The sequence below is a fragment of the Eulemur rufifrons genome, chromosome 16, assembly GCF_041146395.1.
Source record: "Eulemur rufifrons isolate Redbay chromosome 16, OSU_ERuf_1, whole genome shotgun sequence".
Lineage (NCBI taxonomy): Eukaryota > Metazoa > Chordata > Mammalia > Primates > Lemuridae > Eulemur > Eulemur rufifrons.
In genome coordinates, this window is record NC_090998.1 from 48,482,826 (window position 1) to 48,509,878 (window position 27,053).

General features: G+C 33.4%; 1 protein-coding gene across 4 annotated transcripts in view; it reads left to right on the plus strand.

Annotated features, from left to right (window-relative positions):
* Positions 1-27,053, plus strand: part of USP15 (ubiquitin specific peptidase 15) — a 129,593-nt gene that overhangs the window by 22,604 nt on the left and 79,936 nt on the right. For 2 of the 4 annotated variants that reach the window (XM_069491645.1, XM_069491646.1), the window contains exons 2-4: positions 1,912-2,039; positions 12,258-12,388; positions 24,065-24,191. In XM_069491645.1, the coding sequence (XP_069347746.1) occupies positions 1,912-2,039; positions 12,258-12,388; positions 24,065-24,191 (386 nt within the window). Of the gene's footprint in view, positions 1-1,911; positions 2,040-12,257; positions 12,389-14,172; positions 14,185-15,441; positions 15,590-24,064; positions 24,192-27,053 lie in introns of those variants that run through there. The other 2 variants (XM_069491647.1, XM_069491648.1) reach the window with 2 other exon arrangements.

The window sequence follows — 27,053 nt, forward strand, 5'->3', positions numbered from 1 at the left end:
TGTAAAGGTGGCTATTTTCCCGAAATTAATTTGTAAGTTTAATGCAATTCCAATCAAAATCTTAATAGGCTTTTTTTTTGTGGAAGCTGATAAACTGTTTCTAAAATTTATATCAAAAAGCTAATGGCCAAGGGTAGCTAAGACAATTTGTAAGAATAACAAGCTAGAGGAACTTGCCCTAAAAATATCAAGAATAAGGTAATCAAAACACTGTGAAATTAGAACAATAATAGACACTTAGATGAATGAGAATAGGAGAACTATATCTTAGTATGACATTTGTTTGCAAAGAAAGTAGTCTATATTTATTTTAAAAAACAAGGTTTTCTTAAGACTTAGTCCCTCAATTCTTCTTTTCTCACAAATCTTTGAACTCCACAGTGTGGAGGCTTTAAGTTGCATAACCCTGACAGTGGGTTTGGAGTACTGGTACATAGATAATTCTGCATACCCATTTTTAGAGAATTAAACTGCTCATGAATATTCTTTAAGAATTATGAGGTTTTGTTAGGTTGGTGCCTTTCCTTTGCTATTTTCAGACATAACTATGGGTTTTTATTCTTATAGTGCTATATGTGGTATGCCGAGAAACATTAGAATGATGATTTCCTAAGAAAAATTTGCTACCTGTATCATTACACACATGAGCGTTAAACATCTCAGTAACCTTTACTTTTCATTTTGTTTGTGATCGAACCTAATTAAATGTGTAAGAAATGTCTCTGGAAAAGAATTTAAAATAATTATGAGCCAGTGGCAAAGCATTATTTCATAGTAGGTATATTATAGTCAGAATAAATTTGTAACATTTTTTAGGGTTTTTTTTTAATGCTTTCTTTACTAGTGACAGTTATTTTACGTTTTCTGTCACTAATGATCAGAAGCTAATTCTAGGTAGTTGAAAATGAGATGAATATAGTTTCTGTAATGCTTATAGTGCTTAGTATATCACACTTCTGAAATCATTATAAAACCAACCCTGCTTGCCCCAGCAGATTTCACTACTGTATGAAGAACAGAGACAGTATTGTTATTAACTTCTGTTGGTAAAGAAGCTTAATTATTTTTAAGGTTTTTTTTTTTAAGTTTGATTATAATTATTATAATTAACCTTGCAAACCATTAATAACCAACTTCTCTTCCCTCAAAAAAAAAAACCACACAGTTAAGTACATAAAATTAATATACTGTTTTGCAAGTTTCTTGAAAAAAATAATTTTTAAATTTTTTTCTATTTTACCACCTTGCATTTTAAAATTTATTTTGATTGATCCTTACAATTATTTGAATTTTGTTCAATTGAAAAGTATTTCCTTGGCCGGGCACAGTGGCTCACACCTGTAATCCTAGCACTTGTGAGGCCAAGGTGGGAGGATTGCTTGAGGCCAGCAGTTTGTGACTAGCCTGGGCAAGAGCAAGACTCCGTCTCTACAAAAAAAAAAAGTAGAAAAATTAGCCAGGTGTGGTGGCTTGCACTTGTAGTCCCAGCTGCTCGGGAGGCTGAGCAGGAAGATTGCTTGAGCCCAGGAATTTGAGGTTGCTGTGTGCTATGATGATGCCAGTGCACTCTAGCCAGGGCGACAGAGCGAAACAAAAAAAAAAAAGAAAAGAAAAGAAAAGTATTTTCTTGAATACCCATCACCTGCATGTTTTTAAAAGTGTTGTTACGGATTTTTTTTTTTTTTTAAATTACGTCAATACTTGTCCTCAAGTAGTAGATATTTATAGAACCATAGAAAGAATATACAAATGAAGTATTTTTCTTCGAAATACTAAATGGCATTATAGTTCTTCTCAATAATCCTTTGAAGTAGATACGTGCTTTAATATAAAATGAAATATCAAAAATAGATAACTCTTCTGCTGTTCCTGTATTTCCAGGTATTTTAAGTGATTTCTTTTCTTTTCTAGGTACCTAGTTGATAGTCGCTGGTTCAAACAGTGGAAAAAATATGTTGGCTTTGACAGTTGGGACAAATACCAGATGGGAGATCAAAATGTATATCCTGGACCCATTGATAACTCTGGACTTCTCAAAGGTCATTATTTTCTTCCTTCAGTCAGATTGTACATGTGTTAAATTTCAATATGTAAATGTCAATGGATTGAATGTGGAAAATGTTAATGTAAATAAATTGATAAATTAGAAATGTCTTTGCATTATTAGATTTGACCTAATGAACTTAGGTTATCCTACTATAACTAATTATTCTATATCATGACAAATTTTGGTTTTTATTTATAATGTAATAAAGGTTTATTAAACATTTAAATGAAGATTATAAATTAGAAAGCACTCTCTTATTATTTTGAGGAAATGCTGTTATCACATTGTTTTTCCTAATGGACACATCCTTTTTTTAAAGTTGAGGAACACTGATGTATGTTTATGTTATTGGACTTTTGCATTAACCTTCTACAACTTTCACTACTTGCCAGTCCTTCTATACCTCTTACTTCATTTAAAGGGAATAAAACATAAGTACCAGAAAGTCCATTTCTGGCCAAGATGGAGTAACAGGGACTAGATTTACCCTCCCATCTGAACTAAATAAAACCCTGACAAAATATATGAAACAGCAGTTCTCAAGACACTGAATATCAGGCAACAAAAAACAGTGATCTCTGACAGATGGGAAACAAATGAGGTAAGCCCTCTGATTGCCTTCAGCTTACTACATTGAAAGAATTTCCAAGATACAGCACAGGAAGGAGAAACTCGTGCAGATCCTTGCAGTCTCCCTTAGTTGAGAAGAAAGGATTTGAAGTCCAGAGAGACCAAGGCTGCTAGAGTTTTCAGAGAGGAGCAGGCAGCTCGGAGAGAGAGACCTAAAGACCTCCAGAGAGTCTGTCTTAAGTTTTCAGTTGACTGTTGATTAGCACATTGTATGTGAAGAAGCTACCCAAAGCCAGGGAAAGAACCATCCAAAAAAATTATAGGAAATAATCATTGAGGCTGATATAAAACTGGGAATAATTTGTCTTCCCAGCAGCTAGAGTGGAAAACCTCATAATTCACTGAGAACATTTTTATCTCCATAATAGGGTGAAATTAATTTGTGACCCGCTAATCTGAAAACATAAAACCATTTCCAAGTAGCTTAACTGCATTTCAGAACAAAACTCAAGAGTATTTTTAAGAATATAAAAATATCCAGAATCTAGCAACGTAAATTTATAACATTTTAGATCTGACCATGTAATACCTGTTATGCAAAGAAGCAGGAAAATATGACCCACAATGAGAAGAAATACTAATCTTCAAAGAAAGGTAGCTCCCTGAAAAGAGTGGGAAAAAGTTAACAAAAAAATACGAGACAAATACAAAATAAATAATAACATGGTAGATTTAAACGCAGCACTGAATAATCACATTAAATATAAACACCCCAATTGAAAACTATAGATTGGGTAAAAAAAGTAAGACCCAACTATTAACTGTCTATAAGAAACTCATTTTAAATGTAAAGACAGATAGATTAAAAGTAAGAGATAGAAAAAAGATAATACCATGCTGTGGTAAGCAAAATTCTAAGACTGACCCCCAGTGACTCTAACTCTTGTATAATCCTCTCCCCTTTGAGTATGGGTGGAACCTGTAAATAGGATGAGATATCACTCTGATGGTTATGTTACATGGTAAAATGAGATTATCCTGGTGAGCTTAATCTAATCACACCTACCCTTTGAAAGCAAAGAGTTTTCTCTGACTAGTGGCAGAAGAAGTCAGAAATTTCAAAGCATGGAAAGGATTCATTGCATCATTACTAGTTTGGAGTTGGAAGGGATCACATGAGACCCAAGGCAGGCAGCCTCTAGGAAAAGAGAGAGGCCTCAGGCTGACAACCTGTAAAGAAATAGGGCCCTCAGCCACAACCCATGAGTAACTGAATTCTGCTAATAACATGAATGGGCTTGGAAGCATTTTGTTCCCCAGAGCCTTTGGATAAGAGCCCAGCACAGCGGACATGTTGACTTCAGCCTTGTGAAATCCTAAGCATAGAATCCACTTGAGCCCACTTGAACTGCTGACCCACAGAACTGTGAAATAATAAATGAGTGGTGTTTTAAGCCACTATGGTACTGTAGCATGTAGCAGTAAAAAAGTGATACACATGCTAACACTATCAGAAGAAAGCTGGAGTGGCTATATTAATGACAGACATTAAGTTTCAGAATAAAAAACAGTACCAGGGATAGAAAGTCACTTCATAATGATTCATGGGATGGGACAGTTCATCAAGAGAACATAATAATCCTAAATTATATACCCATCTAATGGCATAACTTAAAAATATGTTCTGGAGTGACATCAGCAAGATTATAGAACAGGAAGTCCCAGCCCTTATTCCCCCACAGAAACTGACTTAACAATGATGTGTAGATCACCATATCTTTATGAGAAGCCCAGAATCCAGTTAAGTCTCTACTCTAGATGAGTAAAAAGCAGAATAACTATATTGAAATGAATAAGAACAATTTCATTTTGCCCATATCAGTCCTTTCTCCAAGCTTGCATAGCTTAGCACTAAGAGAGATTATCACAGTTTGGGGACCTCTCCCTTTGAGAATAAGAGAGAGGAAAGGTGTGTCTAACTGCCCAGCCTTTTAGTGTGTTGTTCAAAGGGCCGGTTTCTGTTTTGCCTCAATGGGATGCTGATGAAACCAACATAGTTCTGATGCCTGAAGGCAGTTAACAAAGGAAAAGGGGTAGGTTGATTGCTATAGCTGGAAGGCTCTGTGAAATTGAAAGAAATCTGAGAACCCAAGGCTTCTTTCATAGAAGGAAAGGAGAGGAGTGAGATATCATGGCCTTTTAGTGTGTTGCCTGAGAAGCAGGTTTCTGTCTTGCCTCACTATGCCTGATGGAACTTGCATAGTTCAGTTAAATTGGGGAAGTTAAAAACAAAGGAAAAGAGATTGGTGACATGCTGAAGCTGCCATAGCTCTGCAGTATTGGGACAAGGCACAGAACCTGAGGCTTGTCCCCTAGGAAGGAGGAAGAGAAGTAGAGTCTGCCTTCAATGTCTCAGTCTTTAAGCGTGCTGCTCAAAGGGCTGATTTCTGTCCTGCCTCACCCGGTATGCTAATAGAACTGACATAGTTTGGTGAGGACAGTTAAAAATAAAGGAAAAGGGGCTGGCGATTTGCTACATTCAGCACAGCTCTGCAAGATTGGGAGAAGGTGCAGAACTCAAGGTTTCTTTACAGGGAGGAGGGAGAGGAGTGAAGCATGCCTCCGATGTTCTGGTCCATGGTACAACAGTAAGGTACCAGAGGGAGGAAGAGATCATGGACTCCTGAAAACAAACAAAAAAAAACACAGAAACCAATAAATCCCTCTAAGAACCTACATGCAGAAGTACAGAAAAGACACACCTATAGAAAAAGTTTGAGAGGCTTCCAGAATCTCTAGCCAGCCTGATTTGTGAAGGTATTTCCCTGTCAAAGCCAGTTCATAAAGACTGGGGAAGGTGGTTGTTTCTTTAGTTGCACAGACACCAATCAATGCAAAGCTACAGGAGCTTGAAGAATCAGAGAAACATGACACAAAGAAACAAAATAGATTTTAAGAAACACCCTAAAGAAATGGAGATGAATTGCCTGACAGAATTCAAAATAATTGTCTTTAGAAAGTAGTACACTGAGTTTCAAGAAAACATAGCTAAACAAAATCAGGAAAATGAAAATAAACAAAATGAAAATATCAGCAAGGAAGTAGAAATTTTAAAGAAAAACCAAACACATTTTGGAGCTGATAAATACAATGACTGAAAAATTCACTAGGGGTTTTCAACAGTAGAGTTGGTCAAGTATAATTGGCATACTCAAAGACAGGTCGTTTGCGATTATCCAGTCAGAGGAATAAAAAGCATGAAAAAATCTAAAAGAAGTCTAAGGAACTTATGGGACACCATCAAATGAACCAATGTGCACATTATGGGAGTTCCAGAAGGAGGAAAGAAAGAGGGGCAGAAAGCTTATTTAAAGAAATAATGGCCAAAACTTTCCAAATCTGGGAATGGAAGTGGACGTCCAGATTCTTGAAGCCCAAGAATTAGATTTGAACAACACTGTTAATCAACTCGATCTAATTGATACTTATAGAACATTCCACTGAAAAACAGCAGAATAAAAATTCACTTCAAGTATATGCATAGAACATTTACCAAGGCAGACCATATTCTGGCCCATAAAACCTGTCTCAATAAAGTTAAAAGGATTCAAATCATAGAAAATATGTTCTCTTACCACAATGGAATAAATTAGTAGTTAATAGCACAAAGATAGCTGGAAAATTTTCAAATATGTGGAAACTAACACATTTCTGCATAACCTATGGGTCAATGAAGAATTCACAAAGGAAATTAGAAACTAAGTGAAAATGAAGACAGAAACTTCAAAGTTTGTGGAAGGCAGCCAAATACTATGTGATAGGGATTTATAGTACTAAACACAAAAGGAAGATCTCAAATCAGTGACCTTGGTTGCCATTTTAAGTATAAAACTAAGAACAAATTAAAGCTACTTTAGCAAAAGTTACTTTAAAGTTACTTTAAGCAGAAGAAACAAAATAATAAATATCAGAAGTTAAAAAGAAAACAGAAAGATTGATAAAATCAATGAAACCAAAGGCTGTGTGCTTTTGACAACCAATAAAAGTGGTAAATGTCTAGGTTGACTCATCACAAGAAAAATACAGTTACCAAAATCAGGAACACAAGAAGGTAACATCAATACAGAATCTACAAATACTGAAAGGACAGTGAAGAAATTAGAACTTGATGCCAATAAATTCAGAAAATCATTAATATATCAAAAAGATAAATTTCTTGATAGACGCAATCAAAGCTCATTCCAAAAGAATAGATTACCTGAATAACCCTATATCGGTTTTAAAAAATGGATTTGTAGTTTAAAACTTTCTACAAGGAAAACTCCATACTCAGATGGTACCACTGCTAAGTCCTATCAAACATTTAAGGGAGAAATAATACCAATTTTATAAAAACTCTTCAGAAAATTGAGAGGAACTACTTCCCAACTCATACTATGAAACCATTATTAATTTGATACCATAATCTGACAGAGACATTTCAAGAGAAGAAAACTCTACACCAATATCCCTCATGAAAATAAATGTAAAAAGTAACAGAATTTTAGCAAACCAAAATTCTGATTATCTTATATATAATATAGAAATATATATAAAAAGGATACTATATCAAGTAAGACAAAAGAGTAAAATAGAAGAAAACTTCCTAAAGCAGTAATGGGCATCTATGAGAAACCTACAGGTGACATACTCAATGGTAAAAGACTGGATGCTGTGAACATTAGGAAAAAAATAAGAATGTCACTTTCAGCTCTTAGATCAACATTGTACTTTAGGTTCTAGCTAGTGCAATAAGGCAAGAAGAGCAAAAAGCGTACAGATAGTACAGTAAGAAATAATAAAACTGTCTTTATTCATAGACAACTGTCTATGTATATGTAGAAAATTCAGTGGAGTCCAAAAAAACCCAAAAAGCTACCAGAAGCAAACTGAGTTTAGTTTACAGGATACAAGATCATCAATCAAAAATCTATTGTAGGCCGGGCGCGGTGGCTCACGCCTGTAATCCTAGCACTCTGGGAGGCCGAGGTGGGCGGATCATTTGAGCTCAGGAGTTTGAGACCAGCCTGAGCAAGAGCGAGAACCCACCTCTACTAAAAATAGAAAGAAATTATATGGACAGCTAAAAATATATATAGAAAAAATTAGCCGGGCATGGTGGCGCATGCCTGTAGTCCCAGCTACTCGGGAGGCTGAGACAGGAGGATCGCTTGAGCTCAGGAGTCTGAGGTTACTGTGAGCTAGGCTGACGCCACAGCACTCACTCTAGCCTGGGCAACAGAGTGAGACTCTGTCTCAAAAAAAAAAAAAAAAGTAAAAAAAAAATCTATTGTATTTTATACACTAAAAATGAGCTATCAACCTGAAATTTTTTTTTTTTTTTTTTTTTGTTGAGACAGAGTCTCACTCTGTTGCCCAGGCTAGAGTGAGTGCCGTGGCATCAGCTTAGCTCACAGCAACCTCAGACTCCTCGGCTTAAGCGATCCTACTGCCTCAGCCTCCCGAGTAGCTGGGACTACAGGCATGCGCCACCATGCCCGGCTAATTTTTTCTATATAGATTTTTAGTTGTCCATATAATGTCTTTCTATTTTTAGTAGAGACGGGGTCTCGCTCAGGCTGGTCTCGAACTCCTGACCTTGAGCGATCCACCCGCCTCGGCCTCCCAGAGTGCTAGGATTACAGGCGTGAGCCACCGCGCCTGGCCTTCAACCTGAAATTTTAAAAATACATTGTATAGTAGCATCAAAAATAAGGATACTACATAAGGATAAATCTGACAAAATCAGTACAAGATCAGTACAATGAAAACTACAAACATCACTGAGAGAAATTAAAACCTCGATAAAGAGAGAAATCATATTGGTGGATCAGAAGACTCAATATTGTTAAATTGCCCTTTTCTCCCTAATTAATCTGTAGATTCAACACAATTTCAATTCACATTCCTACTAGTCTTTCTAAATGTTGAGATTGAATTCTTATGCCATAAATTCATCCTCTTACATTGTACAACTCAGTGGTTTTTAGTATATTCACAAAGTTGTGCAACCATCATCTAATTCTACATTTTCATCACTCAAGAAAGAAACTTTATTTTCATTTGCAATCATACCTTATTTTCTTTCCCTCCCACCACCTCCAGCCCTAGACAACACTAATCTACTTTCTGTCTCTATGGGTTTGCTTATTCTGGACATTTCATATAAATGGAATCACACAATATGTGTTCTTTTATATTTGGCTTCTTCCACTTAAGACAGAACAGTGTGTTCAGATTTCATCCATGTTGTAGCATGAATCAGTATTTCATTTCTTTTTATGGATGAATGATTTTCTATTGAATGGATATAGTACATTTATCTACTCAGTCGATGGAGTTATTTTCACATTTTGGCTGTTATCAATATTGCTGCTGTGAACATTCACGTACAAGTTTTTGTGTAGATGTATATTTTCATTTCTCATGGGTATACACCTGGCTGTGGTTGTTGGGTCATATAGTAACTCCATTGTTTAACTATTTGAGGATCTGTGAGATTGTTTTCCAAAGTAGTTGCATCATTTTACATTGCCGTTAGCAATGTTATGAGGCTTTCAATTTTTACACATGCATGCCATCACTTGTTATTATCTGTCCTTTTTATTGCCAACTTGATGTGGAGTGGTATCTCATTGTGATTGTGACTCTCATTTCTCTGGTGTTTAATGGTAAATATCTTTTTGTGTGCTTATATATCTTTTTTGGAGAAATGTCTATTCAGATCCTGGACCCATTTTTTTAGTTGGGTTATTTGCCCTTTTATTGTTATGTTTTAAGAGTTCTCTATGTATTCTGGATACTGTACACTTATCAGATACATGATTTGTGAAAATTGTCTCCCACTCTGTGGGTTATCTTTTTACTCTCTTGATGCTATCCTTTGAGGCACAAAAGTTTTTAATTTTGATGAAATCCAGTGTACCTATTTTTTTTCTTATGCTTTTGGTGTCAGAAAGCACTGCTGTGAAACCAAGGTCACAGAGATTTACACCTGTTTTTCCTTCTAAGAGTTTTACAGTTTTGGTTGTTATATTTATGTCTTTGATCAATTTTAAATTGATTTTTGTATATGACATGTGGTAGCAGTCTAATTTCATTCTTTTTCATGTGGATGGATATTCAGTGGTCTGGTAGGTTTTTTTAATAGAAATTGACAAGCTGATTCAAAAATTCATGTGGATAGCCGGGCATGGTGGCACATGCCTGTAGTCCCAGCTACTCGGGAGGCTGAGGCAGGAGAATCGCTTGAGCCCAGGAGTTTGAGGTTGCTGTGAGCTAGGCTGACGCCACGGCACTCTAGCCCAGGCAACAGAGTGACACTCTGTCTCAAAAAAAAAAAAAAAAATTCATGTGGAAATGCAAATGATGTAGAAAGCCAAAACAACTTTGAATGTTTTAAAAAAAAAAATTATAGAACTATCTGATTTCAAAACTTATTTTAAATCTATAATAATCAGTATAGTCTAATATTGGCATAAAGACAAATAGATCAATTGATCAGATTAGAGGGTGCAGAAATAGATCTATATATATGTTAATTTGATTTTATACAAAGATACAATAGGAATTCAGTAACAAAAAAATAGTTAAACAAATACTGCCTCAGCATTTGGGTATATATTTGCAAAAAAACTGAACTTTAATCCACATGTGGCACCCTATACAATGGATGGATTATAGACCTAAATTATAAAAACTAAAATAGGAAAAAATCTTTGTGATAGTGTATTAGGCAAAGATTTCTTGGATATGATACAAAAAGCACAATTAATAAAAGCAAAAAATTGATAAATTGTATTTCTTTTTTTGTTTTTGGGTTTTTTTTTTCCCCTGGCAACTGCAGCCTGATGATTTTTATTTATTTGTTTGTTTTTGTTTTTTTGATAAATTGTATTTCATTAGTATTAAAAGCTTCTTCAAATGACACTGTTAAGAAAATGAAAAGACAATCCACAGTGTGGGAGAAAATATTTACAAATCACATAATTAATAAAAGAATTGTATGCAGTATACACAGAGTTCGTAAAACTCATTTTGAGGGAAACATAAAACCCAATGGAAAAAATAGGCAAAAGATTTGAACAGTTGCTTCACCAAAAAAGACAGTTTTCATAAAGCATATACAAAGATGCTCAACATTGTTAGTATTAGAGAAATGAAGATTATAAAACCACAAAGAGGTATCCCTATACATGTATTACAATGATTAAAATTTAAAAGACTGATCTATACCAAACTCTCATACAGTTTCTGCAAATGTAATATAGTACACTTCAGAAAATGGTCTTGCAGTTTCTTAAAAAGTTTAACATACATTTACTATAGGACCCACTCATTCCACACCTAGGTATTTACTCAAGAGAAATGAAAGCACTTATCCATGTGAAAAGTTGTACATGAATGTTCATACACTGTTATTTGTAATAGAAAAAATGGTGAACAACCCATGTGCCCATCAACACCCACATGGATAAACAAATTGTAATATATCCATCTAATGAAATCCTGCTCTGCAATTAAAAGGAACTGTTGATACGTAAAACCCTAGATGGAGCTCATAATAATTATGTGACATGAATGAAAACGAACAGAAAACAGGACATACTATTTTTATATAAGATTCTAGAAATGCAAATTCGTCTATAGTAACAGAAACCAGGTACTATCTTCATATAAAATTCTATAAAATGCAAAATGCGATAGTTACAAAACACAGAATAAGTGACATTCTTCAAGCGCTTTCCTGCTTCTTTATTTACATTGTTAAATCTTAATAGGAATAGTATGTTCTCATTATTGAAATGCTGCCAAAAATAATTTTGTTTCCCCTGTTAAAACTAACTCAGAACAAGAAAAATCTCCCATAAGTTGAATATAACTCAGTGAGCTGTTTCTGTTTCTGCACTTTGGAAATCCAAATAGCCAGATAACAAATAAGTCTCAGATTAGGTTTAGGTATGAATCCAGAAATTTCTTCTAGATCTTTGGCCTTCCCTGCACTAAATTTTTTAGTTTAACCAGAAATTTGAAAGCGGATCATAGAATTAGAACCACATTTGAACAGTTACCTTCATTTTAGATCTTGGGAGGAATCCAGATTGTGGGCCTTCTGGAATAATGAGATGGTTCACAAGATTTCCTTTTATGATTTCCATCATGGTTTCCCAGCCTATGTGTCTTGGAGTTGTTGTAAAAGGTTATTGATTTTCTTCTGAATTTTCTGTATCAGCTAACACTAGAATGACCACTGCTGTTACCATGTGAGGGATCTGTGATAATCAAAATATTTGTGAAACACTCTTCTGTCAGGTCTGTTGGGTAATAATTACCCTTTAGTATTTTTTTAGAGCCTAATAAAGAAAAATTATGTTTTTAAGCACTGCTTTTTGACTAATGGTACCAATTAAGTTTTTAAAGCAACAGGTTATTTTGAGATATGTGGGGGATTTGATCCTCTTCAGAGCTTTTTTCAAAACTCATCATTTTAAATACTTGAACTAGTCTTCATGAGTTTAATTTGTAATGTATAAAACCAAAGTGTTTATTGGTATATATTATTGTTTCTTGGTATGTATTGAGTTTATTTTTCCTTTTGCAGATGGTGATGCCCAGTCACTTAAGGAACATCTTATTGATGAATTGGATTATATACTATTGCCAACTGAGGGCTGGAATAAACTTGTCAGCTGGTACACATTGATGGAAGGTCAGGAACCAATAGCACGAAAGGTACATTCTAATAATATAAATATATTTTTCTTGAATAGTTCACATTTCATTGTTAATTCAGTAGATTGTGAAGACTTGTCATGTATCTTGGAGAAAAAGGCCAGCAAAATGTCACTTTATACTGTATTATAATAGTAATAATAACAGCTAACACACAAAGAGTGTTTACTTATGCTAGTCACTGTTCTAAGGATATTACATATTATTAGCTAGTTTAATCCTCTCTGTAGAGAGAAAACTCTCTAAAGTAAGTATATTTATCCCCATTTTACAGGTGAGGAAATGAAGACAAAAAGTTAGAGAAGATCAAGGTCTTCTAAAAGTCACATCAGGATACATACTTAGGCAGCCTGACGCTGTTTTCTGTATTGCACAGCTTTTTTGATAAAACAGGTAGAAAATTACAAAGAAACTAAAAGTTGATGAAATATTTTTTGCAGCATAAAAATTTTTTAAACTTGAAAGTATAGATTTTTTTATATTCCTTATTTTAAAGTTTTAAAATTATAGTCTAGAGACATTAAAAAATAAGCAATTTTCGTTATTTTGGGGGACTGAAAAGTGGTAAGTAAGGATGTTACTATAGTAGGATACCAAATTCTCAACCTTACACAAATATTTGATTATTTATTCAGGGGTGGGATGGGGGATAGAGGATGGGGAGGGACCAAAATTTTTTGGCATAATTATTTATCTGGTTTGAGGTTTTTTTCCGACACAGAAACAATTAAAAAGTTGCCTTAGGTAACACAAGGGTAAAAACCTCTAGTAGACCAAACCATATTTGGAGTTATTTGGAACTGATACTATAGAGTTGCCATATTAACAATTTGTAGTTGTGTATCTATGGTTTAGGTATATTAGAAGCTGACCTTGGATCTTATATTCTAAATAGCTCTTGAATGTACCTTTTATTTAATTTAGTTTAGTTTAGTTTTGTTCCTTAATTTCACTCAGCCATTTTAAAATTAGAATTCATGTCTTGTAGGAATAGTAGCCTTATGATATATATTAAATGATCTAGTTGTTTTATCTGTAGTTGCTGGAGAAGCATGTTGGCCAATTGAAGGATAGCCAACTGTTTAGTTGTAAAACTGTCTAGAAGGATTTCATTGCTCAGATAAAAGAAAATTTGTGTCCAGAATATCTTAAAATGTATTAAACTGTATTACTTTAATCTTATCTGATACACTTTTTTCTTATAAATATAGCACATTATATACTACAAATGTATAACATATGACATTATACATTAATCTGTATGCAAACAAATCAGTAATTTCATTGCCATTGTTACTCTTTGAAAGACTCTGTTGAGATTTTTGAAACCTGTGTCTGAAAAACAAAGTGAAAAAGAAAAAGAATCATTAAAACGTCACACAAATAGAAAGAAAAAAGTTGGAGAAGTCTATTAAGAGACTACACACTTATTTTTAATAAGGTGTATAGAATTTATTCAGCTTGTAAAATAGTTTTCATACTTTAATATGCATAAAATTGCCTGGAGTCCTTATTAAAGATGCACCTTCTTCCAAAATTAAATGAGTAGGTCTGGGAATTTGCATTTGCATTTATACTATACCCTACAAGACTGATGCAGGTGGAATTCAAAGAAGTAAATTGATCAGCCTTACACGGTCTGAAGCATAACTTTGAATTTTACCAATATCTGATTGCATTAAGGAATCTAAGATTGGTGATGCCCCTAGTTATAATGCAGAAAGAAAGTTAAACATCTTCTTGGGCCTCAAGACATCTCTAAAATGTTTCATTTATAGTGTGAGTGTTCAACTTAAAAAACTAACAAAAAGAAAACAGGCAGGAAATATAAGGGCACCAAAATCCAAGAGAAACAACAGACAACAGAAACAGACTCATAAGAAATCCAGATAATGGAGTTATCAGACTTAAAATACTGTGCTTATTATACTAAAAAAAAAATACAAAATTGAAAAGTAGAGCAAAGCTATTAAATAAGAATCAAATATAATTCTAAAACTTATGATAAGAAAAATTCATGGACTTAGTGTTTGGGAATAATACTAGACTAAACAGAATTGAAATGAGAATTTATAAACTAAATGATTTGTCAATAGAAAAATATAGTCTAAAGCTTAGACAAAAGAATGGAAAATACTAAAAAAACAAAGGCATATATTGAATGCAGTGAATAAGTTTAAAATATATACATATTATTGGAATCATAGGAGAGGAACGAAAGAATAGGATAGAACTAATACTTGAGGCAGTGGTAGCTGATAGTTTTCCGGAGCTGAGAACGATAACAAGATTCAAGAAATGCTGTGTATCCCAAGCTGAAAAATATAAACAAAACCATACTGAATGAAAATATTGAAAAGCAAAGGCAAAAAGATATTTCTAATAGTAGCCAGAGAACAGGATATATTATCTTCAAAGTAAAGATAAGACAAAGAAATGATTTCTCAAGAGAAATGATGGAAACCAGAAAACAATGTGCTATCTTCATCATGCCAAAAGAAAACAACTGCCAATATAGAATTCTTTGACCAAGGAAAGAATCCTTCAGAAATAAAGGTGAAAAAAGACATTTTCAGACAAATAAAAACTATAGAATTTGTTACCAGCAGACCTGCACAAGGAAATACAAAATAGTCTTCAGAATGGAAGAGAAATTATTCCAGATGAAAGCTTGAGGACACAGGGGAAAAATGTAGACAGACAAAATGTGAATATTGCGAGTAAATTTTAATATAGACTATTTAAAACAATAATATAATTTCTTATGGAGCTGAAAATATGTATAAAATTAAACTACACGAAAATATTAGCATATAAATTAGGATACTAGCCTCCAAGATGTCCTTCAGTGATCCCCAACTCCTCATAGCCACATTCTTCAGTCGTCTCCTTCCATGTTATACCAAGGTTGGTCTATGTGGCCAGTAGCATATAGCAGAACTCATGGTACATCTCTTTCAAGATTAGGTTATAAAACACACAGAGGCTTACATCTTGGGTGCACACGCACTCTAGCTCTCTCTCTTTCTCATTTCTCACTCGGGGGAATTCAGCTGCACATGGCGAGGACACTCAGGCAGCCTATGGAGAGGCCCACATGGTGAGGAACTGAGATCTCTGGCCAATAGAGAGGAACGGAGGCCTGCCAACAACCATGTGAGTGACCTTGGAAGTGAATCCTTTAGTTCTAGTTTAGTTTTCAGATGATTGAAGCCCTAGCCCATGCCTTAACAGCAATGAGAGACTCTAAGCCAGATCAATGCAGCTCAGCTGCTCCCAGATTCTTTACCCTCAGAAATGATGTGAAATAATGTTTCTGTGTTAATCTACTAAGTTGTAGGGTAATTTATCAGGCAGCTGTGGATAACTAATATTGATCTTGGTACCTGGAAGTAGGATGCTGACATAACAATAACTTGAAATGTGGTAGTGGCTTTGGAGCTGGGCAGTGTGTAGAAGCTGTAAGAACTTTTAAGAGTATTAATGAAAGTCTACAGGGCCTTGAACAAACTGTTAGTAGAATAGTACACTTTGAGGAGGCTTCCAGTGAGGACATGAAGGAAAGTGAGGAAAATGTTATTGGAAAGTGGTCTTTGTTATGTAGTGGCAGAAAATTTAGCAACATGCTGCCTGCAGTTAACTGAAAGGTAAGAAAAAAAATTAATCTAATGAAATTGGGATCTGTCAAAGTGTTGAAAGTACTGCCTAGTTTCTTCTTGTGCTGCTTTTAGTCAGATATGAGATAAGAGAAAACTAAAGAAAGGACTGTTAAATAAAACAGAGCCAAGATTAGCTAGTTTTGCAGATTTGAAGCCCTTCCAGATGGCAAACGGTGCTAAAACTAAGAAATGTTTCTGAGCAAAGATCAAACTCAGGACATTTTCAGAAAGGCATGACCTAAAGTTGAAGCCAAGGATGTAACTGTAAAATTATCTCAGAAAAATCAAAGTTGGTGTCTCAGAGTACTTTTCAGACAAAAGGCACTTTAAAGAATATAAGGGTGTGCTTAAAGATTGTTCTCTCAATAATATTAAGGGTGTCTTCTCAATGTGTGACTTCTAAAGACAGTAAGGCTTCTAAGAAGCTTAAGGGTAGTCCCTCAGCTTTCTCAGTATAAAGCCAAGGTAGAGAGGACTTATTCTAGAAGACATTTGAGGGTATGACTTTTGTCTAATGGAATGAATTCCAGTAAGATTCAGTGGAGATCTACATTGTTTTTGAGAGAATTACATCACAAAACCCCTGTCATCTTTGACTACAGAGACAATATAAAATGAAAGAAACCTTTGACCTCCCAGACGTCTATAAGCAAGAATCAGGCTGAAAATTTACTCACCTGTAAACATGTGCTAACCCATGAAAAAAGGATGACTCAGAGAGCAGAACCAAATGTTACGAAAAGTCATCTTCAGGCAAAGGTAGAGCTGCGTCCTAGTCAAGGAACTTCTAGTATTTGCCCAGGTAGATTTCATAATTGCTATGTCCCATTGACTCCTTTGTTACCTTCTATTTTCTCCCCTTTTAAAACAGAAATATCTAAAAAGTTATGTTCTGCATGCTTCACCATTTTATTTTGGATGTATGTGGGGCAGAAAACTTGTCTCTTAGTTCACAGGACTATAGATCAAGAGGAACTACAGTAGTCCCATCCCCCTGATCTTCAGTTTTGCTTTCCATGGTTTCAGTTACCTGCAGTCAACTACAGTCTGAAAATACTAAATGAGAAATTCTAGAAATAAACAATTTATAAGTTTTCAATTGTGTATCATTCTGAGTAGCATAATGAAATCTTGTGCCATCCCACTCTGTTCCCCCGCCCCCGGGACGTGAATCATCCCTTTGTCTAGTGTATGCACACTATACCCTACCCAACCTTTAGTCACTTAGTAGCCATCTAGGTCATTAGATCAACTGTCATAGTGCTTGTCTCAAAGGTCAGTAGTAGCCTAATGGTGCATCACAATGCCTACATCATTCACTTCAGTTTATCTCATCACGTGAACATTTTTATCATGTCATATCATTACAAGAAGAAGGGTGAGTACATGAGTACAGTACAGTAAGATACTTTGAGAGAGGAGAGACCACATTCAGGTAACATTTAGTATAGTATATTGTTATAATTGTTCTATTTTTTAATGTTCTTCAGTCCTCTGAAAATTATTTTATTTTGTTATTAGTTATTGTTATTAGTCTCTTACTGTGCCTAATTTATAAATTAAAATTTATCATATTTATGTATACGTGTGTAGGAAAAACATAGTGTGTTTAGGGTTTGGTGTTATCCAAGGTTTCAGGCATCCACTGCGGGTCTTGGAATGTATTTCCCTCAGATAAGGGGGAACTACTGTACAATCGAGATGCTTATGGAACTGTACCCAAGTTCATCTGCACCTGAATCAGATATAGATGACAATTTCTGAACTCCGAGTAGATGCTAAATGGGTTGAGACTAGTGAGGACCTTTGAAGGAGATGAGTTTAATTTGTATGTTGGGGGAAAGAGCTGTGAATCATCAAGGGCCAAAGGGTAGACTGGGGTAACAGCCTCAAAGATGCTCCCCAGTGAACACAACCTCCTAGTATTCACACTCTTGTGTAATTTTCTCCCACAGTGTACCAGAATTGGTCTGTGTGACCAGTAGGATATGGCAGAAATGATGGAATGTCACTTCTGAGATTAGTTCATAAAAGATACTGGTACTTGTATATTAGGGTTCTCCCTCCCTCTCAGATCTCTCACTCTGGGTGAAGCCATATAAATGCACTGCAGGTAGCCTATGGAGAAACTCACACAATGAAGAATGGAGGCCTGCCAACAACCACATGAATGAGCTTATAATCAAAAGATTTGAACATGATTAACCACTATGACCTAATTGACATGTGCATTGCACTTAGTCATTAGAAAATACAAATACCTTCTAAGTAGAAATTTTTAGCAAAATTGAGCACATGCTGGGACATCAAAATCTCAATAAACTTCTAGTCATAGAAATTATTCAGCGTATTTTCTGTCTCTCGTGGGATTAAGCTTGGAATCAGTAACAAAAAGATACTTGATTATCCTTCCACTACATTGAAATGGAACAACATACTTCTAAGTAATCCTGAGTCAAAGAGAAATAAAAATGAAAATTAGACATATTTTAAATTGAATGATAATGGAACTATAACTTAAAAGAATGGCTTAAGTCATTATTAGAAGGAATTTCATAGCTTAAATGCAAATATTGGAAAAGAAGAAAGTCTGAAAATCTGTTGTTTCAAAAAATCAAGAAAAAGAAATTAAACTTACTCAAGATGAAATACTATAAAGTAAACATTTATAAAAGAGAAAGTAAACCTACACTAAATGAACAAAGTTCGTTTACTATACTATAAAGAACACTGGAATTAGATCAGTAAAATAAAGATTTGAGTCCTGGCAAGATTGACCAAGAAGAAAAAGAGAGTAGGCATAAATAACCTGTATTAGGAATGAAAAAGGGGACATCATAGCAGAGCCTAAAGAATTGTTTAAAAGACTATTTTTTGAACAACTTTATGTAATAAATTGAAAATTTAGATAAAGTGGAAAATTGCTAGCAAAATACAACTTTTAATAATTGATGTAGTAAGGCTGAGTGCAGTGGCTCACAGCTGTAATCCTAGCAATTTGGAAGGTTGAACCAGGAGGATCACATGAGGCCAGGAGTTTGAGAGTAGCCTGAGCAACATAGCAAGACCCTGTCTCTACAGAAAATACAAAATTAGCTAGGTGTGCTGGCATGTGCCTGTAGTCCCAGCCAGCTACTTGGGAGGCTGAGGCAGGAGGATCGCTTGAGCCCAGGAGTTTGAGTTTGCAGTGAGCTATGATGATGCCACTGCACTCTCCCCCAGGCAGTAGAGTGAGACCCTGTCTCAAAAAAAAAAAAACTTAAAAAATTGATGCAATAAGAAATCTGAATTGACCTATATGATTAAAGAAATTGAATCATTAATTGAAAACTTCCCTGCAAAGAAAGCTCCAGGCCCAGAAAGCTTCACCAGTATATTCTACCAAATATTTAAAGAAGAAATATACCACTGCTATACTAACTCTTCAGATAATAGAAGAAGGAATATTTCCCAACTTACTTTATAAGTCTAGCATAAACATGACACAAAACCTGGAGAACAGTATAAGAAAGAGAAATTATAGCCTAGTCTTATGCTTAATTCCTAAATACAATATTAGCAAGACAAATCCAGCAATATGTAAAAAGGACAAAAATGACCAAGTTGAGTTTTTTCAAAGAGTATGATTTTTATTTAAATTAAAAAATCACTCATCATAATTTTGGTATTAGCAGAATGAAGAAGAAAAATCAGACCGGGCGCGGTGGCTCACGCCTGTAATCCTAGCACTCTGGGAGGCCGAGGCGGGTGGATCGCTTGAGGTCAGGAGTTCGAGACCAGCCTGAGCAAGAGCGAGACCCCGTCTCTACTAAAAATAGAAAGAAATTATCTGGCCAACTAAAAATATAAAAATTAGCCGGGCATGGTGGCACATGCCTGTAGTCCCAGCTACTCGGGAGGCTGAGGCAGTAGGATCGCTTAAGCCCAGGAGTTTGAGGTTGCTGTGAGCGAGGCTGATGCCAAGGCACTCACTCTAGCCAGGGCAACAAAGTGACACTCTGTCTCAAAAAAAAAAAAAAAAGAAGAAGAAGAAAAATCATACCAATAGATGTAGAAAGAACATTTGATAAAGCTCAACATCCATGTATGATCTTTTTTAAAAAACTCTTAAAAATAGAAAACTAGGAATAGAAACCTACTGCAAACATTGTACTCATTGGTAAAATATTAAAAGCTCTCCTTCCTAGATCACAGGGACAAGATAAGGATAACTATATTAGAGATCTTAGCCAGTGTGATAATAAAATGTAAAGAACTACCAGAGTAAGGGTTGTAGAATAAAACTGTCAGTGTTCTTGTAAGACATGATTCTATAGGTTTAAAATTCCAAAAATATGTCCTGATAATTAGAATTAATAAGCGTAGCAAAGTAGTCTGGTATAAGGTCAATATAGAGAAACCAGTTATTTATCAGCAACAAATAAAGTTGAATCTTAAAATAATGTTTACAGTAGATCAGAATGCTTACGAATAAATCTAACAAGAATGTGCTTTTCTACACTGAAAATTACAAAGCATTAATGAGCAAAATTAAAGAAGGATTGTGGATCTAGGCTGGGGGCAGAGCCTAGATCCACAGTCACCAAACTTTTTGGTCACCAGACTTTTTCTATAAAGGGTCAAATGCTAAATATTTTCAGCTTTATGAGCCATTTGGTCTCTTTTGAAATTACTTGATTCTACTGTTTTAGACTTAAAAGTAGCCATAGATAATTAGTAAATGGTCATGAAAGCAGCCATAGATATAAATGAATGGACCTGGCTGTGTTTACAAAAAAGCACTATATACAGAAATAGATGGATGGTAGGTAGAATTTGGCCTGTGGGTCATAGTTTGCCCATCACTGATCTAAGCGTTGGTTTTAATGTTTGCCAATATCACAAAAGACGACCAACTGAATATTATTTATATCTTACTTAGAGTGAACATATGTCAGTCACCATCTATGAAGTAGTCTTAATTAAAAATTGCAAGACTATGAAAGATAAATGGGAGATTTTTAGGTTAAAAGACACTTAAGAGAAATACCAGACTGTTGCAATATATGGGCTTTATTTGGATCTTGATTCAAAATAATATAAATGAGACAGGAAAAATGTGAATATTGACTGGATATTTGATATTAATGGATTAGTTTTAGTTTTTTAGGTGTGATAATGGTATTGTGGTTATGTTTTTGTCCTTGTTTCTGAAGAAATATATCCTGACATATTTGTGGATGAAATGTCACATGTAGGATTTATTTCTTATACATAAAGAACTGTGGTTATAGTTATTTACCTGTCTTTAACATTAGCTATTTTCACCCTGACTCCAGGAAGTAGGTCAAATTTTTCTGCACTAAATGTAGGTGCTCAGTAAGTGCTTCTAAAACGAATGTAGCTAGCTCCTCCAAAATATTAAGTCTGCCTTTTAGGCCCAGTGTTACTAAATTGTTTAGTACCAAATTTCTTTAGAAATTTCTTTTCTTTCTCTTTCCATTGCAGTGCGGGGAGGCACTTGGAATGAAGTAAATTTTCTGTGAAACTTCCAAACACAGATGTAAAGAGTAGACTATATTAGGTTTATCAAATATATTTATGGCTTTGTAAAAAATGCCTATAATCACAGCAAAAAATAAACAAATAGAAATTATATTTAATTCTGCATAAACTTGTATTTCCCTCACACACTTAGTAAAGAGACTTTGCCTTCACTGTGGCCATGAATTCATGAGAATATTTTTATATATCCATAAGTCTTAATATTTACATATCCATAATTCTTAAATTTTGGACAAGAAACTAGATTTCATTGTGTGCTCACTCTTTATTTATGGTAATGTAACAGCATTATAATTCACTTAGAATAAACATTATAACTGTCATCAATAATTCTGAAACATAACTATCATTTCTGAATATTCCCATTCTAATCTTATTTCAAATATATATTTTAATGGTTATAAGTAAATATACTTTGTACCTTGTTTTTCATAAGCTTCTTTCTTTGTTTCTTTCTTTCTTTCATAACCATCATTTCCAATGTTTATTTTCAATGTAAACATTTTTAATGAATATAGACTTTATGTGAACAAATACAGAGAAGACTATATAAACAGTCTACATACGAACATAACAACACTGACTTATAAATATGTTAATTATTTTTCTGTTATGGTGTTATTGTTTTCAAGCTCTAGTAATAAATGTGTAGTCCCTTCAAATAAAAGTAGTTTGGGAACAAACTCAAAATTTTTTAAAAAAAGAACAACTTGTTAATATACTACTTTTGAAGGTAGTAAAATAAATATCTTACAAATATAGGAATATTCTGAGTAGTGATGATAATTTTAGCAATATAAGATGTTGTTGGAGAGAAGAAAAAAATGAGAAAAATTCTGAATCCCAATAGTGTGGATTTTGAAATAATCTTGATGTTTTGTTTTCATAGGTCTTACAGTGACTTTCTGACAAAACAACAGTTTCTTTCCATTGTCATTTTTAAGACTATTTTATTTAGAAAATATTTACTTCAATATAAATCATAATGAGGGATTTTCTTTTTTTTTTAATTTGTTATTTTATCCTACTTATCCCTTTCCCTGTTCTGTTGTTGGTCATTCCATTTCCCTTTTTTCCCCTGTGAAAATGAGGCCTACAGGTTACCTCAGTTTTAGCAGACCTACCAGTGATTAATAGCTACATTAATGTAGTATTGTTTTAGGATTTTACTCAGATATTGAGTCCTAAAACAGAAATTTCTGATTGATAAGAATATTCGATTCCTTATGTTTCTGCTTAAATATAACTACAAGTTATAAAATTAAATATTGCTACATTTCTTAACCTCAAAGTAAACCGGCATAAGAGGTTTAAAACAAACCTTTGAAGTTAAGAGTTATAATTTATATATTCATTTTATAAAATAAATTAAGTTTATTAGCAGAAGAAGAGGTGTAGGCTGTTTTAGAAATTTGTAGCAAGCATAATTAAGAAAATATATATGACAGAGTATCATAAAAATTCATGTTGGATTAGACGCCAAATACTAGATAAACTGCATTAGAATTTTTCAAGCTGAAATAATTTTCCATGCAAGTGAAAGACAAGCTTGTAAGTCTCTTACTGAATTGATAAAAACTTGTGAGTACATCCAGCAGTCATTTGGAGCCTCCCTTTTGCCATATTTGTCTAATGTATCACATATCAGGCCTATTACTATTTTCAGAAACAGTATTCATGACTGAAATCCTACAGTTAACCTTTAGAAGATCAAAAGGAAATATACTTACTTAAAAGGTGACCCTAATATATACGTATTTTCTCTTTTTATGTTTTATTGCTTGCATGTTTAAGAGCTTTTTTTTTTTTTCATTTGTTTCATAGGATTACTAAGTATGGATTTAAATGTCAAACAAAGTCATTTTGGGATGAAACTAACATATCGGTTACAAGGCCATAGCTGAATAGATTGGTGGCAGTCATTTGGAGTTATCATTTTAAAAGATTTATTTTAACATATAGCGTGGTAATGTAGCCATTGTTAGATGAAATTGTGTAAAACTTAACTTTTTAAAGGTTTTCTACTTGGGATCACTACTAAAAACTAGAAGTATGTCTAGCTTTAACGAGTGCTGTATTTATATTAGTAATATATAGAGAGGGAAAAAGAAAAAACAGATATAGTCATTTTGGGTAAACTTTTTCATCATAAATATGGAATGTGTTCATTATTTATAGTGTACTGAAGTATCTTCATAGATCAAGAGAATGTTTTTCCAACCTGTCAGTTTAATGTTTTTAAATCACGATTATTCCTCTTTTAAATATTAAAATTTCTAAAAATGTTTCTTGGTTTTGAATTTTCTGCTATCCAATATCTTCTGTTTTATATTGGCAGGTTTTAATTGTTAGTTACTGCTTTTCATTGGAGATCTGCAGGTTTTTCGTAAAGCCTCTGAGAAATATATTGCTGCTAGAGAGAGTGAAATATATTGAGATAACTGACACTGCTTTATTTTATTTCATTTTTTAGGTGGTTGAACAGGGTATGTTTGTAAAGCACTGCAAAGTAGAGGTATATCTCACAGAATTGAAGCTCTGTGAAAATGGAAACATGAATAATGTTGTAACTCGAAGATTTAGCAAAGCTGACACAATAGGTAATACAAGATCCTATCTCTTTTTTAAACCATAGGGATTAGAAATTTAGTTATAATTCTCTTTGTTATATGCTACTAGGATGGTAACCATTTTAAAAATGTATACATAAACGTTACAGATTCCCAGCCTTAATGCAGTATGTCTTGGAGTTAAATTACTTATTGTTTCTTACTGTTTTTTATTTAGTATATGAGTTTAACATTTGGGGTTTTTTTTAATCAAATATTTACTGTTTTAATTTAGCATTTGAAAAATGTATGTCAGTTTGTAACATAAGTTAAAGTAGAGCTTTAAATAAAAACTTACCTAAATAAAACTAGGCAAGGTAGCACAGAAAATGGCAATTGGTTATTTCCTTTTTTCTCGGTTTATTCTTGTATACGCTAAATAGTTCAGTAGCTAAGGCAGCAGTCTTAGCATTGACACATTGACTTTTTTTTGTAATGTGGTTAAGAAGCCATAGAACCAAATACAAGTGGACCTAATTCTCTCTGTATATTTATACGCCTAAAGATATTACAATATATATGATCTTTTTCTTTTTAAAGCCACGTTTTATCATCAATACTGTATTGAATAAAGTGTTTTTAAAATAAATGATTATGAACTTAGTAAAAATTACAGTATTTTTTGTTTCATAAAACACAACTCAAAGTAATTACAAAAAATAGTTATATTTAATTTCAAATAAAATTGTAAACAAGATTAATGGTAATAACATTGATCTCATTGGAAAATGCAAGTGGACATTGGAGGACACATGTAGAATTCAGCATGGATGAGAGATTTGCAAATTTATATATTATGGAACTGTGTAAGATTTCCTTGTTGGAACCAGTAATTCACTGTACTTCAATTAAAAAGTAAATGAAAGTATGTCATAAGTACATTTGGCTTTCACCACTTACCAATTCACAGCAAGAAAATAGTGTTAACTCACATTTTTAATGAAATAGTTCTCTTCAAGTACTCAATGCTTAATTAATACTAATGTTTTCAACAAATAAAATATATTCCCCCTTCTTTATTTAGATCATTTGTAAGCTCGAGATTCAAGTTTAGTAAATACATACAGTCATCCTTCCAAAACAAATACTTAAAATATAAAGATTTTCATATATAAATGTCATTTCAATATAATTATCATTATGGATACATTTTTTAACATTTGAATTTCCAGATTTGTGGAATATATTCAGGAAAATAAAACATTTCTACGTACTAAAAACTGAAAGTTTTCAATATGTGAAAATTATGTTAATCATATGAATATGTACACAATAAGAATCTATGTCTAAGAAGTATAGTCCTACTCGGGTAGTGCAAAGGCCATATATGTAACCTAAACATTTGTACCCCTGCAATATTCTGAAATAAAAAAATGTATATATAAGAAGTGTAGTCTGTTAAAATTAATTCAGACTAATCTCAGAAATTTACAGCCAATCGGAATATAAATGAGAAGCTACCTCTTAAAATATTTGATACAGATGTTTTCTAGTTATTTTAAAAATTTGGTGTTTTCTTCTCTCCTTACCTCATTTTAATAGGAAAATTACATATAAATACAAGATCATCAACAGTATTATTTTAGAACATTATTTTACTGAATATTTTAAAACTCATGAAAATCAGCAACTGGTTTAATTCAAAACAAGCATTGTCCAGTTCTCATGATAAGTACTATGTAGGAATTTGTCAAAGAGATATATAATTTATAAAGGATCTTTGCTTTAAAAAGTTTATGATCTTGCATAGATTTTAACCAACATGGTTTAAATATACTAATACTTTAAAATACTAGATACATTGGATATATACCTTAAAATTGTATATAAACTGAATTTTCATATAGCTACAGTTTCCTGTTATATTAGATCAATGTTTTTCAAGCTGGATTGTTGATACTTTAGTTGTTCATTAAATAGTTTGGGGAGTAAAGAGAATTGAATAGCAAATATCAGAATATAAAATGTCAACAGATATGTATGTGTCCTGGATCACAGTTTATTAATATAGCTCTTAGTTAAAAAGTTTGAAAGTCTACATTAGAGTCTTCTTTTTAAGCAAAAAGTTTTGCACAAATTAAAATTAAGCCAGGAATTTTAGAGACTTCATGGTTATAGTTATATAAGGTAATAGTTATTGAACATTTACTGTGTTTTAGGCACTTTACAGGAATTTTCTTCCTTGTATCTCAACAACCCTGTATCTTCATCTTATAGATGATGAAGCTGAGGTTTAGAGCCTACCTCAGTTCACCCTGGTATCAAGTGGTAGAGCCAATACTTTAACTTGATAACCAGGGTTCTTCTACCAGAGTCTTATCTCTTAATTCCTGCCTGCAAACCAAATTACCAATTTAATAAAATGTTCTATTTTCAGCTAGTACTACTTATATTGATATATAAGTATTTTAGTATATTGGTATATAGTAAAAATGATGGTAACCATAGGCAAGATCTAAATGATTTACCACGTCAGGACCAAAATACTTTGCCTTTGCATATATTTCTCTCTAAATTGATATATTTGAGCATTGAACATGTTCTAGTAAGGTAGATAATTTTTATTTTCCTTTAAGGATAACCACTAAAAACATAATTTTTTTATTAAGGTTATTGAAAAATGCTTTATGCTTATAAAATTAATAGAATTGGTTGAAATTCTTATTAAATATTCCCACTAGAAATGTTTTTCACAAGTTTTATTTCCATTATATGTATTAATATTTTTCTACCTCTGTATGCTTTTCATTAAATGGTTAATACAGTTGGATTAATATGTGTTAAAATAAACACATGTTCTCAGTCCCTTGACATTCTTGACTCCAATGATCTTGACCTACACCCAGCCTCAGC